The sequence below is a fragment of the Danio rerio genome, chromosome 21, assembly GCF_049306965.1.
Source record: "Danio rerio strain Tuebingen ecotype United States chromosome 21, GRCz12tu, whole genome shotgun sequence".
NCBI lineage: Eukaryota > Metazoa > Chordata > Actinopteri > Cypriniformes > Danionidae > Danio > Danio rerio.
Genome location: NC_133196.1, coordinates 43,880,277 through 43,897,932, shown reverse-complemented (window position 1 = coordinate 43,897,932; position 17,656 = coordinate 43,880,277). Strand labels below are relative to the sequence as shown.

Sequence of the window (17,656 nt, the reverse complement as noted above, 5' to 3'; positions counted from 1 at the left end):
AAGACTTGATAACTCAGAATTCAAATCCATCTCATTAATAATGATATCAAACATCCAGAGCAAATAATCCCATCTGATATACACACTGGCCACGATAAACACAAGTGACAATAATGAACATCACACCCTGTCTTTTGACAGTCATCCTCAAAGTCCTCTCATGCCTTTCATACCTTTCATGGCTTCATGAACAAAGCTGACAGGTCTGATTGAAATGAATTGATTAAATGATGACTTTGACATATATAATGTAGGTGAGGTAGTAGGTTATTAAAGGTTATGATGGTGCTAGCATATGGATAGGATTATGTATATATATATATATATATATATATATATATATATATATATATATATATATATATCAGGGGTGTCCAAACTTTTTAGGCCGAGGGCCAGATGCAAAAAAACAAACGTTGTTGCGGGCCAAATTTTACATACATCACACAGACACAGACACAGACACAGACATATATATATATATATATATATATATATATATATATATATATACAGTTGAAGTCAGAATTGTTAGCCCCCCTAAATTATTAGCCCCCATTTATTTTGTCGCCAATTTCTGTTTAACGGAGAGAAGATTTTTTTCCACACATTTCTAAACATAATAGTTTTAATAACTCATCTCTAATAACTGATTTATTTTATCTTTGCCATGATGACAGTAAATAATATTTGACTAGATATTTTTAAGACACTTTTATACAGCTTAAAGTGTCATTTAAAGGCTTAACTAGGTTAATAAAGTTAACTAGTCAAGTTAAGGTAATTAGGCAAGTTATTTCATAACAATGGTTTGTTCTGAAGACTTAAGGGGCTAATAATTTTGACCTTAAAATGGTTCATAAAAAAATTTAAACCGCTTTTTATTCTAGTCGAAATAAAACAAAAGTCTTTCTGCAAAAAAAAAAAAATTTTCAGACATACTGTAAAAATGTTCTTGCTCTGTTAAACATCATTTGGGAAATATTTAAAAAAGAAGAAATAAATCGAAGAGGGGCTAATAATTCAGACTTCAACTGTGTGTAGACAGACAGACAGACAGACAGACAGACAGACAGACAGACAGACAGACAGACAGACAGACAGACAGACAGACAGACAGACAGACAGACAGACAGACAGACAGACAGATAGATAGATAGATAGATAGATAGATAGATAGATAGATAGATAGATAGATAGATAGATAGATAGATAGATAGATAGATAGATAGATCATAACAAGAACTACTGCTTAATTGAATGCATGTAATAGCGACACCCGGTGGTTATTTATTGAATTACGTTCATTTTTGTATAGCGGGCCAGATTCTATTATTATTTATAAAAAGCCTCGCGGGCCACCACAAAACTGATTGCGGGCCGCAGATGGCCCGCGGGCCGTAGTTTGGACACGCCTGATATATATATATATATATATATATTTTATTTTTATTTTTTTCCCCAGAGATGGGTTGCGGCTGGAAAGGCATCCGCTGCGTAAAAACTTGCTGGATAAGTTGGCAATTCATTCCACTGTGGCGACCCCAGATTAATAAAGGGACTAAGCCGACAAGCATATATAATTTTTGTGTGAACTATCCATTTAGATTATATTTTACACCTGTCTCCCTCTGGTAATCTGACACAAATGAACACAATCTTAAAAACCATTTAATTGTCATTAAAATCTCATTTGAATGTGTCTGAAAACTATTTCAGTCACGCAAAACACAACCTTTGCTCCTTTGCCTCGTCACTATAGGGTCATTGAGACTGGCCAGTTATCAGTTACAGGAAAGAAATCAAAGGCTTCTCACACATCTGTCGAGTGCAACCAGTGCAAAGCCAAAAGCCTGGGAGAGTAGACTTAAATCATGGCGAAGCGGAGACGAAACGGATCTCGTGGTAATGGTCGTACTGCTCGAGGAGGAGTTCAAGCACAGCAACAACAGCAACGCAAGCGGCCACCTATAAAGGTCAGTTTGAACAAATGTTTAGGCAGCGATTCCAGCAACTGAAAGGATGTGTTTGTCTTTCACTCCAGCTTTAAGTTCTGCTTTCTCTAAAATATTCTTGACTCCTGAGAAAAAGTAAATAAAATAAAGTGATATATCTGTGCCCATGTTATATTAGGAAATGTAAAAAATATACTAGAAGCATCAACCTAATGATTTGTGTCAGTATGATATAAAGTTATTTAATCACCCATTATGCACCGCAAAAGCTTTAGATGGAAATAATTTGAAACCAAAGAGCAGCATGTGGCTTTCCATCACTGGCATTTCTCATGTCAACCTCTGTAGTTGGTTATCTGAGTACACGGTACAGGTACATGCCCGCCCTTCCTCAATTGCAGTCACGCAATTATTATTATTTTATATCCTGTAGTTCATTTCCAGCATTGAGATCAGTTAAGCAGTGGTGTGGTGTGATTCTATCTGTCCGAAAGTGGCCCTCGGAGGGGTTTCCTCCTGAACAGCTGATGGTTCAAAGGGCAACATTATTACAACATCATAGATTATTGAGTGTGCGCAGATACACACTCACTCAGGCGCATGTATCGAACACCTGTCTATTTACCAAGAGCTAATGTGCAGCGCCACTTATCACACTTCAGAGAGGATTAGATCACTAAGAAAACATTGAATTTGACATTCAGCTGGTAAAAGTAATTTATTTTTTTTTGTACAAAAAGTTCCTGTACTAAAATATGTGTATATGAGCAGTTCAATGCAAATGCTAAAAGTTTTCACCTAAAAAAAGTCATTGGTGTAGGTTTGTATTATATATATATATATATATATATATATATATATATATATATATATATATATATATATATATATATATATATATATATATATATATATATATATATATGTATGATTGTGTGTGTAGCACCCCCTGCCCTCTTAGGCTTTGTCCTGACCTAAGCTCTATAGGGTGGAGCACCGGATTCTTACAGTTTAGAACTTCACTGAATAAGTAAGCAAAACAAATTAAGTTATAAACAAATAGAAATTTATTTATAAACTAAATAAAATAAAGATGAGTATATATATATATATATATATATATATATATATATATATATATATATATATATATATATATATATATATATATATTATTTATATAGGTGGTATATTACGTGTAAATATAATTATAATGCTATTTATAATCAGATATGAATTATAAATACAATCTCATATCAATTCACAATACATAAAACACAAAGTGTAAAGAGAAACAGTTATTAACCTTCAATAAACAGACACAGTATGAGTATTTAACAACTGGACCCCAATCACTTAAGCAATAAGCATTTTATTTACACTTTTGTGACTTGATGCACTTTTTAGACGCTCCCTTAATAAAACTGTAAATTCACCATTGAATGACTTAGATTACAGTTATTTAGTGCATTCGTAAATATATATATATATATATATATATATATATATATATATATATATATATATATATATATATATATAATTATGTTTATTGGATCTCTTCAATACAGACATAACAAAACCTTTTCAAAAGATAAGCAAGGAAAAAGAACTCCACAAAACAACGAAGAGAAAAAAGTAAGAAAAAAAGCTCAGATTACTTAATACAGATCCCACATTAAACAGATCAGAAAAGGGGCTAAAACATAATTTTTTTTCATATAATAATATAGTTATAATATTCTTTTTAGCACGATAGGGCAAAGACTAGGTTCCAAATAATCCAAATATGGAGTCTAAACTTTTTTATTTTTTTATTTAGTTTTTTTTGTGTAAAACATGGGTAAGATCCAGGGGAATCAACTCAAAAAATGATCTTGTGCCAACCTTTATGTGATGGAGATTTATCACCAATCCAATTAATTAAAACTTTTTTTCTGGAAGCAAATTTTAATATATTTGTATGTTATAAATATATTATGAAACTGGAATAAATGATGTTTTAGCCCCTTTTCTGATCTGTTTTATGTGGGATCTGTATTAAGTAATCTGAGCTTTTTTTCTTCTTCTTTTTTCTCTTCGTTGTTTTGTGGTGTTCTTTTTCCTTGCATATCTTTTATATATATATAAAGTAAGCTCTTTTACGAATGCACTAAATAACTGTAAGTAATCTAAGTCATTCAGTTTACAGTTTTATTAAGGGAGCGTCTAAAAAGTGCATCAAGTCACAAAAGTGTAAAATGCTTATTGCTTAAGTGATTGGGGTCCAGTAGTTAAATACTCATACTGTGTCTGTTTATTGAAGGTTAATAACTGTTTCTCTTTACAATTAGTGTTTTATCTATTGTGGATTGATATGAGATTGTATTAATAATATTAAGCTCAGAAATGCCATGAAACACAAAAAACCCTAATTGGGTCTCACGTACTGTATCAAGCAAGCATGCTAGAGATTCCATGACAAAAAATGTTATAAATATTTGCCTATATTTCACTGAATTTACAATGCCTGCATATACACTTGGACTATATTAAGGTCAACTCTAATCTACAAATGTATAATAAAATGATATTGTTCATTCTTTATTAATAATTCATTCTTTATTAATCCGGGGTCGCCACAGCAGAACGAACCGCCAATTTATCCAGCAAGTTTTTACGCAGCGGATGCCCTTCCAGACGCAACCCATCTCTGGGAAACATCCACACACACACACTCATACACTACGGACAATTTAGCCTACCCAATTCACCTGTACCACATGTCTTTGGACTGTGGGGGAAACCGGAGCACCCGGAGGAAACGCAGGGAGAACATGCAAACTCCACACAGAAACGCCAACTGAGCCGAGGCTCGAACCAGCGACCTTCTTGCTGTGAGGCGACAGCACTACCTACTGCGCCACTGCTTCGCCCAAAATGATATTGTATAATAATAATATTGTATAGTAAATTGAACATAACTATATAACCTGCATAATGTAGGGCTGACAAGAGAATATCCATTTTGCATAGATTTTTGCTTATATTTGCTCTATTTCTGTATTTTAAAGAGATCAAATTTTAGTAGGAAAGATTTGGTGAATCGTGATTTCTTGGTGGTCATAAAGTGGTCATATGCATTTTTCATGCCTATTTTTTGCATCTTTTAAACATCTCAATACATATGAACCCATGTGTTTGACTCTTAATGAAAGTTTTGAAGATTCAGATTTTTGGGTGATCAGACTTTTAGTGAACAGTTTTGATCTAGAACATATTGGGCCCTATCATACACCCAGCGCAATGTGGCGCAAGGAGCGGTGCGGCGCAATAGTATTTTGCTACTTTTAGCTCGGTGCAAGGGTCATTTTGAGGTGTTGTCCCACACTGTTTAAATAGCAAATGCATTTGCGCTCAAATGTGCGCCCATAGGCGTTCTGGTCTAAAAAAGCAGGCGTGTTTTGGCGCGTTGCTATTTTGAGAAACTGTAAATAGTCTGATCTTTAGACCAGAACAAAGTCGGTCTATTGTCTGGCGCAAAGTGCGCCTGTCTTACACACTACACACAAGATGCAGAGCAATACGCAAATATCTTTACATATGAAAAAGATATATTAGGGATATATATATATATATATATATATATATATATATATATATATATATATATATATATATATATATATATATATATATATAAAATAAGGATATATATAGGATATAAATATAAATGATTAAAATATTACAAACCATGTTAATTTCTAGCCTACATGAAGATTTAAAAACCACTGCTTTACTTTCTTCATCTCGGGAGGCTTTTTCAGTTCATTCAATTTGCTTTTGTATAATGTTATTATTATTAGCAGCATTATTTATTATATCCATTTTTATATTTGTTTTATCAAAACAAGCTTAGATTTGTCCACCAGTGAGGTTTTAGACCATATGGGGCACAGCATGTGTATTTGGAAATAACTCAGTATTTTGACCACACTTTGTTATTATTAATCATTTATTCGTTTGCTGGAAATTAGAACTGAATTTAGAAATAGTTTTGAAACAAATCTTTGCTCTTAACAAACGAAATTAATTATTTATAGGCTAATTGAGGTCTCCCTATCCACGAGAGCAAAAGCGAAAGTGAACTTACTTTACGTCCTGTAAATAGCGAATGCGCTTATGGCGCGACGCAGCTGGCTCTTAAAGGGAATGGGAGATGAGACTCTGATTGGTTTATTCTCAAAACACACCTACAATGCATTAAGAAAATAAACTCAAACCTTTTAGACCATGCGCCATGGCGCAAAGCGGATTTTCCCGTCCTTAAATTAGCAAAAATACATTCTGACACGCCCTGAAAGCGTTTGCGCCCTGCGTTTTGCGCTCTGCGCATGGACCGTCAAAATAGAGCTCATTCTCTTGGGTCTAGAAGGTGAACAAATATAAGTTTGGATTAATGTAATGATGAATACATTTCATTTTGGGGGGGATGAACCCTTTAATGGTAGCATGATGGCTCAGTGGTTAGCACTGTCATCTCACAGCAAGAAGGTTGCTGGTTCGAATCCTGGCTGGGCCAGCTGGCATTCCAGTGTGGAATTTGCATGTTCTCCCTGTGTTCGCTCTGGTTTCTCCCCCAGTCTTAAGACATGCGGTACTGGTGAATTGGGTAATCAAAAATTGGCCATAGTGTATGAGTGAGTGCAAATATGTGAGAGTGTATGGGTGCTTCCCAGTACTGGGTTGCATCTGAATATATACTATATAATGAATAGTTGGCGGTTAATTTCACCATGGCGACCCTTGGCTTGATAAATAAGAGACTAAGGAAAATAAATGAATGAATAAATAAATGATTGAACCCATTTAATCAAGAAAAGACAGAATCCTGTTAATTTCTGCAGTTCTGCTCAATAAACGATGCAGTAAATGTGCTTCATGTGACCTAATGTCAATTATTTTCTTACTGTTCATCCTAAGAGTCAATATTTCTCTGACAGGCTCTGAGGGAACCAGCTATTTTTGCTAATCGATCGGGCAGCGCCTCAGACACCCCTCAAGAAAAAGTGACTTTAGCCCAGGCTCGGCGTGGCACTCCAGGTGAGAGAAACTATTAAGTGTGACAAAGTGAAGATGAAATATTTTGACATTAAATGGTGTATCAGGCGAGCAGTGGTGCTGGTTTTAGCCTCGGCTGGGTCAGCTGACGTTTCTATGTGGAGTTTGCATGTTTTCTCCACGTTCACGTGGGTTTCCTCCGGGCGCTCCGGTTTCCCCCACAGTCCAAAGACATGCAGTACAGGTTAATAGGCTAAATTGTCCATAATGTATGAGGGTGAATGAGTGTGTATGAATGTTTCCCAGTGATGGGTTGCAGCTGGAAGGGCATCCGCTGAGTAAAACAAATGCTGGATAATTTGGCGGTTCATTCCACTGTGGTGACCTCAAATAAATATAGGGACTAAGCCCAAAAGAAAATGAATGAATAAATGAAAAATGCTGAATCAAAATTGAAAGTACATGTCGTTTGTTTTTGTGCAGCTCAACGGCCAGTCCGAGTGTACGCCGATGGAATATTTGACCTCTTCCATTCGGGTCACGCACGAGCTCTGATGCAGGCCAAGAATTTGTTCCCAAACACACAACTGATTGTTGGCGGTAGGTCACACTGACACCAGTACAGACTCTTTCTGTGCAGTTTTGCAAAAGATAAACAAAAACATCCACGTCACTCGTCCCAAACGCTTAGTAATGACTGCCCTGTACCTTTTGTGTATCTCTGTTAGTATGCAGCGATGCCCTGACGCACAAGTATAAAGGCTACACGGTCATGACGGAGGATGAGCGATATGAAGCCCTCATACACTGTCGTTATGTGGACGAGGTGGTCCGTGACGCTCCCTGGACTCTTACTTCTGAATTCCTAAAAAAACACAGGGTAAATCCATATTCACTTCTTTTATTACAAAGACATTTTGTACTTTGGGCGACGTAGCGGTGCAGTAGGTAGCGCTGTCGCCTCACAGCAAGAAGGTCGCTGGTTCGAACCTCGGCTCAGTTGGTTTTTCTGTGTGGAGTTTGCATGTTCTCCCTGTGTTCGTGTGGGTTTCCTCCGGGTGCTCCGGTTTCCCCCACAGTCCAAAGACATGCGGTACAGGTGAATTGGGTAGGCTAAATTGTCCATAGTGTATGAGTGTGTGTGTGTGTGTGTGTGTGTGTGTGGATGTTTCTCAGAGATGGGTTGCGGCTGGAAGGGCATCCGCTGCTTAAAAAACAGCTGGATAAGTTGGCGGTTCATTCCGCTGTGGCGACCCCGGATTAATAAAGGGACTAAGCTGACAAGAAAATGAATCATTCATTCAACATGAGGTCAGAATGAAGTTGTACCCTGGTATCATGGGGATGTTGCATTTTGTTTTTCCATGAAAATCATGGAAGTTTGAGCATGTGATGCCAAAATGACGTTGGATGTTTGCTTGACATTAGATTTTAGTCACTTTCTAACACAACCTAAAGTCAACCAAATATCAACATCATGTGATGTTGTTATTGAACAAATAACAATGTCCTTAGATGCTGGTTAGACAATCTAACCTAATGTTAATGTCTTATGATGTTGTGTGCCTGCAGGGCAATAACTCGATGCACTACAGAATGTTACGTTTACACACATCCACAAATTACATGTAAACGCATCAACTTTTAAAAGCGTAATACTCACTACTTTTGAGTACTTTTGAAAGGGCTACTTTTTACTCATACTTTGAGTAATATTTACAACAGATACTTTTACTCTCCTTGCACTACATTTTTAAGCAAGTAATGGTACTATTACTTGAGTATGATTTTTCAGTACTCGTTCCACCACTGGTTAATGATTGATGATTTAAGACAGCTGTGGTATGATCCACTTGAAGTTTGTTTATAAAAAACTTCGCTTAGTTTTCAACAGAAGAAAGTAACCCATAAATGTTTGAAACAAGTAGAGTGGGTGAATGATGACAGAATTTTATCTTGGGTGAACTATCCATTTTTGATTATTTGAGTACTTGAGTACAATTAAAAACGAATACTTTTATTAATTACATTTATAAAGAAATAACAGTACTTTTTCCCCTTTACATTTTTATTTGCAGTCAAAAAGTACTCATTTTTGGACACAAACAAGGATATACCTTTCATTATTGCTGTTACTTTTACTTTTTAATACTCAAGTACAGTTTTAAAATGGTACTTTTTTACTTTTACTCGAGAGAATGTTTTTAAACAAACATTTCTCCATTTAATTGAGTAAAAACTTTCACTCAGTATTTGTACAGCATACTTTCACCTGGGTAACATTCTTAAGTACATTTTACACCTTACGGTATATTATTAAGGTATGGTCATTAAGTGATAGAGACTGTCAACAAAAGAATACTCAGGTAGACTGTAGTGTTTCAATAAACAGTGTCTCAAGAATATTCCCCAAACCATTGCACCACCAGCCCAATCCCTTGATTCAAGACAGGATGGATCCATGTGTTTGTGCTATTCATGCCTCAAATTCTCATGTTTATTGCATAGAACTTTAAAATCACCAGAATTACAAATTCTTTTAAACTTAAACCGTCTGACACTCTTAACAGAGCTGCAATAAAGCTTGACATAAAAGTGATAAATGAAACCAGATAAATGAAACCAGGTCATATCAAGTAATACTTGATATTAAGTTTATTAAGTTGATTGATATTAAGTTTATTAATTATTTATTAAAAGTAAAATGTTTAGTGCCGCATTTCAGTTCGCATACTAATACAATGCTCTAAAAGTATGTACTTTTTTGAGTGTGTAACAGAAGAATATGCAAACTTTGGGACACACTACTTCCTTATTAACAGACTGTTATGTTGCTTAGTTACATCTCCTGTCAATCATCTCGACATCATGGAGATGCAGTAGCAGGTTAATCTGCCTGTCGCAAGTCTTTCATGGGGAGAAATGGGATTTAAATATTTTGTAGTTGGCTGGATATTATTTAATAATCATTCAAGCAACTTCACCAAAGCCTCTCTACTTGTCTCTAGCATGTCCATGGCTATGTTTGTAGTTTGTTTACATTTTTCCGCACGTTTATAGTTCTGATCAAGTTCACATCCAACACACAATCCGGGAACCTTTGGCATACCCTTTTCAACATACTACAGTTTGGGACATACCAATTCTATTTTCAAATACTATTTAGGATGTAAAGTGTGCAAATTGGGACACAGCAGCATTAGCTTCATACCATATTCATGGTAAAATAAATCCTCGAAAAATCAAATGTAACTAGAGGTATACAGTAAATGATCAATCATTGCAGTTCATTCACATAAAAGTTTTAGGGTGCTTTCACACCTGTGAATCGATTCAGTTGTTCCGAAACAGAGATTACAATTGTTACGTTGTTGCTCTTTGCTCTTGGAGCGGTTCGCTTTCACACTGCAAAGTTTCTAATCGGACCAAAAGAGCTAAAACAAGTCACGTGTGAGTAAACTCTCCTTACATTGGTCAGAGTGTCAGGGTTTATTTTGCGGAGTCCCGCTCAGCTGTCAGGAGAGGTGGTGGTTTGGTGGTGATTGACAGGGAGCGCGCGCGTGATGTGTCTGAGGAGAGATGCGGTGGGGAGGGGTGAGAAGGGTGCACGACGATGCCTATTTGAGGACCGGGAGGGAGACACGAGAATGCCGGGAGATCATCACTCGTTTCCGGGCATCCGGAGACTCGCGAAACTTCCCGCCCTACTCATAATTCTCTCTTTATATAGCCGTATGCCCATTACATATCCATAAAACACTGTGATATAACCGCGCTCGGATCGGATCGCTTTCTCACTGCAACCGAACCGCTCCAAGGTTTGTTTCAATCGAGCCGAGACCACCTCATTCAAGCGATCTCGGAGCGATTACTTTGGCGCGGAACAGATCGCGAATGCCCTGTTCACATATGCCAATAGAACCGCGCTAACTGGGCAAACGAGATACGTTCCGAAACAAAAGTGTAGGTGTGAAAGCACCCTAAGATCCCTGTTTCATAGTGTCATACTGTACCTAATGTCTTTATTTTCCCATCGTCCTCAGATTGACTTTGTGGCGCATGATGATATCCCATACACCTCTGCGGGATCAGAAGACGTCTACAAACATATCAAAGAAGCAGGTAAAGACTTCACAGCAACCAAACTACACATTTACAGAACTGGCCAGGAACTCATTAAAGCAAACCTCTTCTACATGGCTTATAAGGAATGTTTGTGGCGACTCAGAGAACGGAGGGGATCTCTACCTCTGACATCATCACACGCATCGTTCGAGACTATGACGTCTACGTCAGACGAAACCTGCAGAGAGGATACACGGCACGGGAACTCAACGTTGGCTTCATCAAGGTAATATTGTGTGCTTTTTGTTGGGTTGGGTTGCAATTAGTAATGAATGACTTTTTGAGGTAACTTACCCAATACTGGATTTGAGAAAGGGGAAATGAAGACAGGGTTTACATCTTCATTTGAATGGTTTCAACTCATTTTATTGACAGGAGAAAAAGTATCGTCTGCAACAGCAGGTGGACAGAATGAAGGAGACGGTGAGGACGGTGGAGGAAAAGTCCAAACATTTAGTCCACCGCGTTGAAGAGAAGAGTCACGACCTCATCTACAAATGGGAGGAGAAATCTCGAGAGTTCATTGGAAACTTCCTGGAACTGTTCGGTCCAGATAAAGCCTGGGTAAGTAAGGGATATTTTTGTACGTAAGGGATTAGTTTTGGTCATGTTGTGCTAGTAGAACGCTAGGTTACTTGTAAGGTTACTTATTCGCTCGGTACCTCACTATGGGAAACGCCTCAGGCGTGACAGACTGTGGAAGCACCAATTACACCACGTCTGTCTGAGGACGGACAAATCACAGCTCGCGATTAGGAGCCCACCCTCTCCTTTATAATCCGCTGTGATTCCCCGAATCGGCATTCTAGCACTTTTCCTCGTGAAGACTTTCCTTAAGAACCCAGGCTGCGCTGCTCTGTTCACTCTGTGCATGGGATGCGCACTCCAGAATCTCGCCGGAAGTAGTAAGTCATCCGGGTACTTCTCGCATACTGATTTTCGAATTCTATGAATTCGGACATACTACTCGGCTCGCATACTGATTTTAGCGTACAGTATAGTATGGAAGTATGCGGCTTCGGATGCAGCTATGGAGTTTCCGAAAAAAATCCCCCCTGCAGTTTTGAAAATACTTGTGTTTGTGTTAACAGGACCTTTAAGTGTTCTCTACTTCTCATCATTTTCCTTTTTCAAAAGTCTCAATTCATTCGTCATTCATTTTTCCTCGGCTATTTATCTGGGGTCGCCACAACAAAATGAACCGCCAACAATTCCAGCGTATGTTTTATGCAGTGGATGCACTTCTAGCTGCAACCCAGTACTGGGAAACAGCACTTACACATTGACACACAAACACACACACACACTATGGCCAATTTAATTTACTCAATTTACCTATAGCGCATGTCTTTGTACTGTGGAAAAAACCCACGCAAACCCAGGTAGAACATAATAATAATAATAATAATAATAATAATAATAATTACTTACATTTATATAGCGCTTTTCAGGGCACTCAAAGCGCTTTCCACACATATGGGGGAATCTCCTTATCAGGCACGTGCACACATAGGGCTCAACCTGTGCAGTGCACATGCCCTTTTTAGTCTTGGATAGAAAGTGCCCTTCCAAAATGATCAAAAGTGCCCCCGCGACACCCCCCTGCCCTTCAGTAGGCGCACGACAATACCGCTCTTGAGTACATGCGCTACAACACCGCTCTTCAGTACGCGCGCGCAACGACGACGACAACAACCCCCCCACCCCGCCCTTTTCAGAAAATTTACCCTGCACATGCCTTTTGGACAGTCTCTGCACAGGCCTGCTCCTCATCCACCAACATGCACACAGAAATGCCAACTGGTCTGGCCAGTTGAACCAGTGGCCTTCTTGCTGTGAGGCAACAGTGCTAAGCACTGAGCCTCTTAATATAGAATATATGTAGATCATGAAATATGCTCAAATAGCAATTGTTATTCCTGTAAGCATATCTTCAAATAGGCCTGAATGACATGAAATGGAGCTATTTTCAAGTTTTTCTCCAATTTTTCAAACTGACTTGCTTTGTGTTCTGCAGCACATGATTCAGGAGCGAAGTGGCCGTGTTCTCCAGGCTCTGTCTCCTTATCAGTCTCCGAGTACATCCCCCAGCTCCAGTCCCACCAGAGGACGCTCTACATCACCCGACAGCCACTGGCCCCTTCTCCGCTTCCGCTCACCACCACCCAAAGAAGCCTCCATCAGCAGCAGTGATGGTGACGAGGGGGACAAGTAGATCCACAATGGCAGATTAAATAACAAATTGAGATCTACAACAATTCTGAGATAACAGAGGTCTCAAAGATCCAGACTTACCTCCTAATTTTGCAGAAGATGTGTTCAAAAATTAGTGGTCACATTTACTGTTTCTCTGCCAATTTTTTTGGGGAGGCAAAATCCAGCCGTTTCAGTGGGAATGGGGGCTGTGTGCAACAAACTTCTGTATTCTGTACAACTTATTATTTAAGTCTTTGTTAAATATGGTTAAAGTTGCCATCAAAGGAACCACCAAAGATGAAATGTCTGTCATATACAAACTAATGTCAAAATAGTTATTTGATTTGACCGTTTAATAACACGTTCATCTAAAAGAAATATGATAAAACAGGATCAATATAAAGAACTGGCTAGTTTAGCTGATTAACTTAATAATATATATTGGTGTCACACTGTTTACACTTCTGTTAAAAAGACAATATGTAATATTGTATCATAAAAAATACGCAAAAAAACTAAAAACTATGTTGTATATTTTGCTGATTTATGCGCTTGCATTATCCCAAATGATTCTTAGAATGTTCAAATTGTCAAGTAAGAAACAGAGAGAATACAACTGTTAATGAACGACAGTTTAAAGTGCAACAGTGAATATAAGTCTTAAAGTGCTCAAAAGGATAAAAAGACTAGTAAAATGTCCAGGACAGAGAGTTACCACAGGTCCAAATGAACACACCATCTAATGGTCTAGAGCAGGGGTGGCCAACCCTGTTCCTGGAGATCTACCTTCCTGCAGATTTCAGTTGCAACCCTTATCAAACACACCTGCCTGTAATTATCACAAGGTGTTCAGGTCCTAACTAATTGGTTCAGGTGTGTTTGATATGGGTAGCAACTGAAATCTGCAGGAAGGTGGCTCTCCAGGAACAGGGTTGGCCACCCCTGGTCTAGAGCAGTGGTTCTCATGCTGCATTCACACCAGACGTAGAACGCGCGAATAAATCGCACGTAAATAGCCGCATGAACATTTAAGTTTACTCGCTTCATTCGCGCGTCAAACCCCGCTTCATTCGTGCGTCAAATTCACTTCAGAACAGACGCTGATTCGCGTGATGGACAGAGCTTCTGTCTGCCCGGTGAATGTAGCTTAGTTGCTAAATGGTTAACATGAATTGTATGAAGAAAATAACAGTGTTTATGTGCTTTATGAAGGCTGAAAAACAGCGTCGATACGTTTAGGGTCGTGTCTGAGTCCACTAGATTCTAGGTCCACTAGGTGCATCCAGCTCCATGAGCTCATAAACTCCTCCAGAAACTTAACCTGGATGACGGAGGCTTTCAGTGTTGGTCTGACTGAGCCGAGCCCAGTTTGATGAACTTTTGGTCGGTGTTGGTTGGAGGATTTCCCTCGGGACTCCAACAACAGGCGATACGTCACAATCACGCCCCCACAAGAGCAAGCTCCTGATTCCGCTGAAGTTCTGATTTTCGAACTCGACCGATTCGCGCAAAACGCGTGTTAAGTGCGTCAAGCGTAAAACGCTTAATTCGCGCCACTCCATTCGCACGTATCGCGCCATTCGCACCGCGCAATTCGTGTCATTCGCACCACTCCATTCACTCGTATCACGCCACAGGATGTCTATTTGCGTGTTTGCATTGACTTAACGTAAATCACTTGCGCTTGACGCGCGTTCCGCGTCTGGTGTAAACGCAGCATCAAACGGTAAAGTCTAGATCGGATATGCGGCCGGCCGGAAGTGCGATATGCACATTAATAAAGCAGCATTTATTTATGACACTGTATAACAATAATTAATATTTTTACAGTACTATGAGGGTTGGGGTGGGGATAGGCTTTAAAAAAAACATTTTATTGGGTAATTTAATAGATAACATAACTAATACTCGGTACAACTACAGTTTTTACATTACTGTGACGGTTGGGTTTAGGGTTGTGGTGGGGGTAGACGTTATTAAAATACAACAAATGAGAAATTTGATAAATAATAGAAATAATTTGCGTTAACTTCCGGCCGCAAACGTATCCGCTCTAGCAACAACCGCATCAAACCTTTTTCATCAAGTACCAACTCAGAAAAAAATTGTCTCTCCAAGTACCAACCATAAAAAGCAGTATTGAAATACAGTAGCGTAGCAGGCGCAATAAAGCAGCTACAGCTCTGCACAGTTCAAAAATGTGGAAGATTAATTCCTATTATTAAGAATATTTATTATTTTCAGCCACTTTAAACATTATAAATAGTCTGAACATTAACACTGCACTGTGCTTATATGTAAAAACAAACAATCAAACAAACAAATAAAAAAATAAATTGTCAACATTTAAATTAAAATGTTGTAAAATGTGTAAAAAGTAAAATAAAAAACTGTAGTACTTAAATGTAAAGTATTTACATATAGTAGCCAAATTATCAACACCTAGAAATATTGCCTGGACCTTAGAAATATACGCTAAATGTCATCATGTTCATATATAAATCGTTTTTAATAAATTTTTAAATATATGTAGCATGTACATATGACCCCACGTACCACTAGAAGGAAGCCCGTGTACCACTACCACAGTTTGAGAACCACTGGTCTAGAGAAAACCTGAACATTACACTGACAGGAACATGAAAACAACAACGGACTGATAACCAGCAGTGAAACACAGACTGTTAAATAGCCCACAAATATTTAGCTGGGACCCTCTGATTAGGTCAACTGATCGGAATGCACTCTACCATGAAAAGATAAACAGACACACCCACCCACGCACGCATGCACACCACAACACATACGTCATAACACATAACATACAGGAAGAACACACAGACCCATAAACCATGACACAAATCCAGAGAAATAAGCAACATTAACTAGACACACAGACCGTGTCCAGCATAGCTATGATTATGACATCATACACCCTTGATTCACGATTTCATAGAAAACTAGGAAACACCAAAGTTGCTTTAAATTTTGTTGTGTTTTTTATTAGAAACTGCTGCTTCTCAACATGATCACAACTAGAAGAACCGTAAGTGGCTGTCTGTGGCATAATAAATGCTTTAACGCATATTTTAGCTCATACATGAACATGATTTCGAGTCCCATAGGATGCAATGAAGACCACAACCCCATGATTCCACACTCAGCGTCATCAGACTACAGCTTTGCTTGTTGTGAATACGCGCCCTCTGGTGGCCAAAATGACATACTGTGCCTTTAATCTAACACCACAAGCTGATATCATTATAATTATTGTGTGAGCTTCTCTATTCTAAAAGAATTAGAGCCATTAGTAAAACTTTACTGTTAACATTATATTTATCTTCGATGTAAACAGACCTTCAGATTGAATATTATAACTCTGTGGTCATAATTATCACCCTTGTATTAAATAGTTATATGAAATATTTAGAAATTATGTATTAAATGCTGCTCTGTTTCTGAATGCAATGAAAGATGTACCACTGATCTAATGTAGTACAATATTTTGATGTACTGGTTAGTTTAAGAAGCACAGTGCAATTTACGGTGTGCCATCACTGCATAAGAAACATAAAAACAAATGACCTATTTAATGTTAAGCTTATGTATTAGGCATTAAGAATATGACGAGTTTCACTTATTACACACATTGAACATATTATCCACTTACCACCCCAGCCATGGGATCATATAATTTCTCTAAAAAGCATAATATACTCTTTTATGCTTAATCTGGATCTAAAATTCACATTAAAGTGCTTGTGCTAGTTCTGCTTTTTCATTATTTTCCAGTAGATCTGTGATTTAATTCTATTAAATCCATCTGTTCAAATGTGTGGGGTCTGTATAATAATTTACTTAATTTAAATATTTAATTTAAATATTATATATATATATATATATATATATATATATATATATATATATATATATATATATATATATATATATATATATATATATATATATATATATATATAATTACTAATTTAAATATATATTTTTTGATAATCTGTAAATTGGTTGTTAAATGATAAATACGGATTTTTACAGTTCAAATTTGATTTTTTGGTATTGTTCTTTTAAGTGTAATTTTTTTGTTTAGTGATGCCAAAGTGTCATAAAACTGTAAATACAGTGGGGAAAATAGGTATTAAACATTTCTGAAAGAGCTGTTGGCATGAAATTGAACCAGATTTTGGTATAAACCCAAACAATACAAACAAAACAAAACAAAAAAATCTAATAACAATAAAATGGCCTTCTGAACTACTAAAACTTATTAAATACTTTTATAAAAGGATTTTTTTTTTGTGATGGCAGCTTAAAGATGCCTCTAA

The 17,656-nt window shown here is 37.4% G+C and overlaps 1 protein-coding gene across 2 annotated transcripts; it reads left to right on the top strand.

The window, feature by feature from the left end:
* Window positions 1-1,786: 1,786 nt before the first annotated feature.
* pcyt1bb (phosphate cytidylyltransferase 1B, choline b) lies at window positions 1,787-17,152 on the top strand. Of its 2 annotated transcripts, none has more exons than XM_068215882.1 (8): window positions 1,787-1,976; window positions 6,938-7,037; window positions 7,479-7,595; window positions 7,724-7,875; window positions 11,039-11,117; window positions 11,204-11,346; window positions 11,496-11,684; window positions 13,138-17,152. In XM_068215882.1, exons 1-8 carry the CDS (start codon window positions 1,875-1,877, stop codon window positions 13,333-13,335), a joined length of 1,080 nt encoding a protein of 359 aa, XP_068071983.1. In that variant the 5' UTR covers window positions 1,787-1,874; the 3' UTR covers window positions 13,336-17,152.
* Window positions 17,153-17,656: the final 504 nt, after the last annotated feature.

Coding starts and splice junctions, on each gene's coding strand:
- pcyt1bb (XM_068215882.1), top strand. CDS start 1,875: ATGGCGAAGCGGAGACGAAACGGATCTCGTGGTAATGGTCGTACTGCT. Junction 11,347..11,495: donor TCAACGTTGGCTTCATCAAG/GTAATATTGTGT, acceptor TTTTATTGACAG/GAGAAAAAGTATCGTCTGCA. Junction 11,685..13,137: donor TCGGTCCAGATAAAGCCTGG/GTAAGTAAGGGA, acceptor TGTGTTCTGCAG/CACATGATTCAGGAGCGAAG.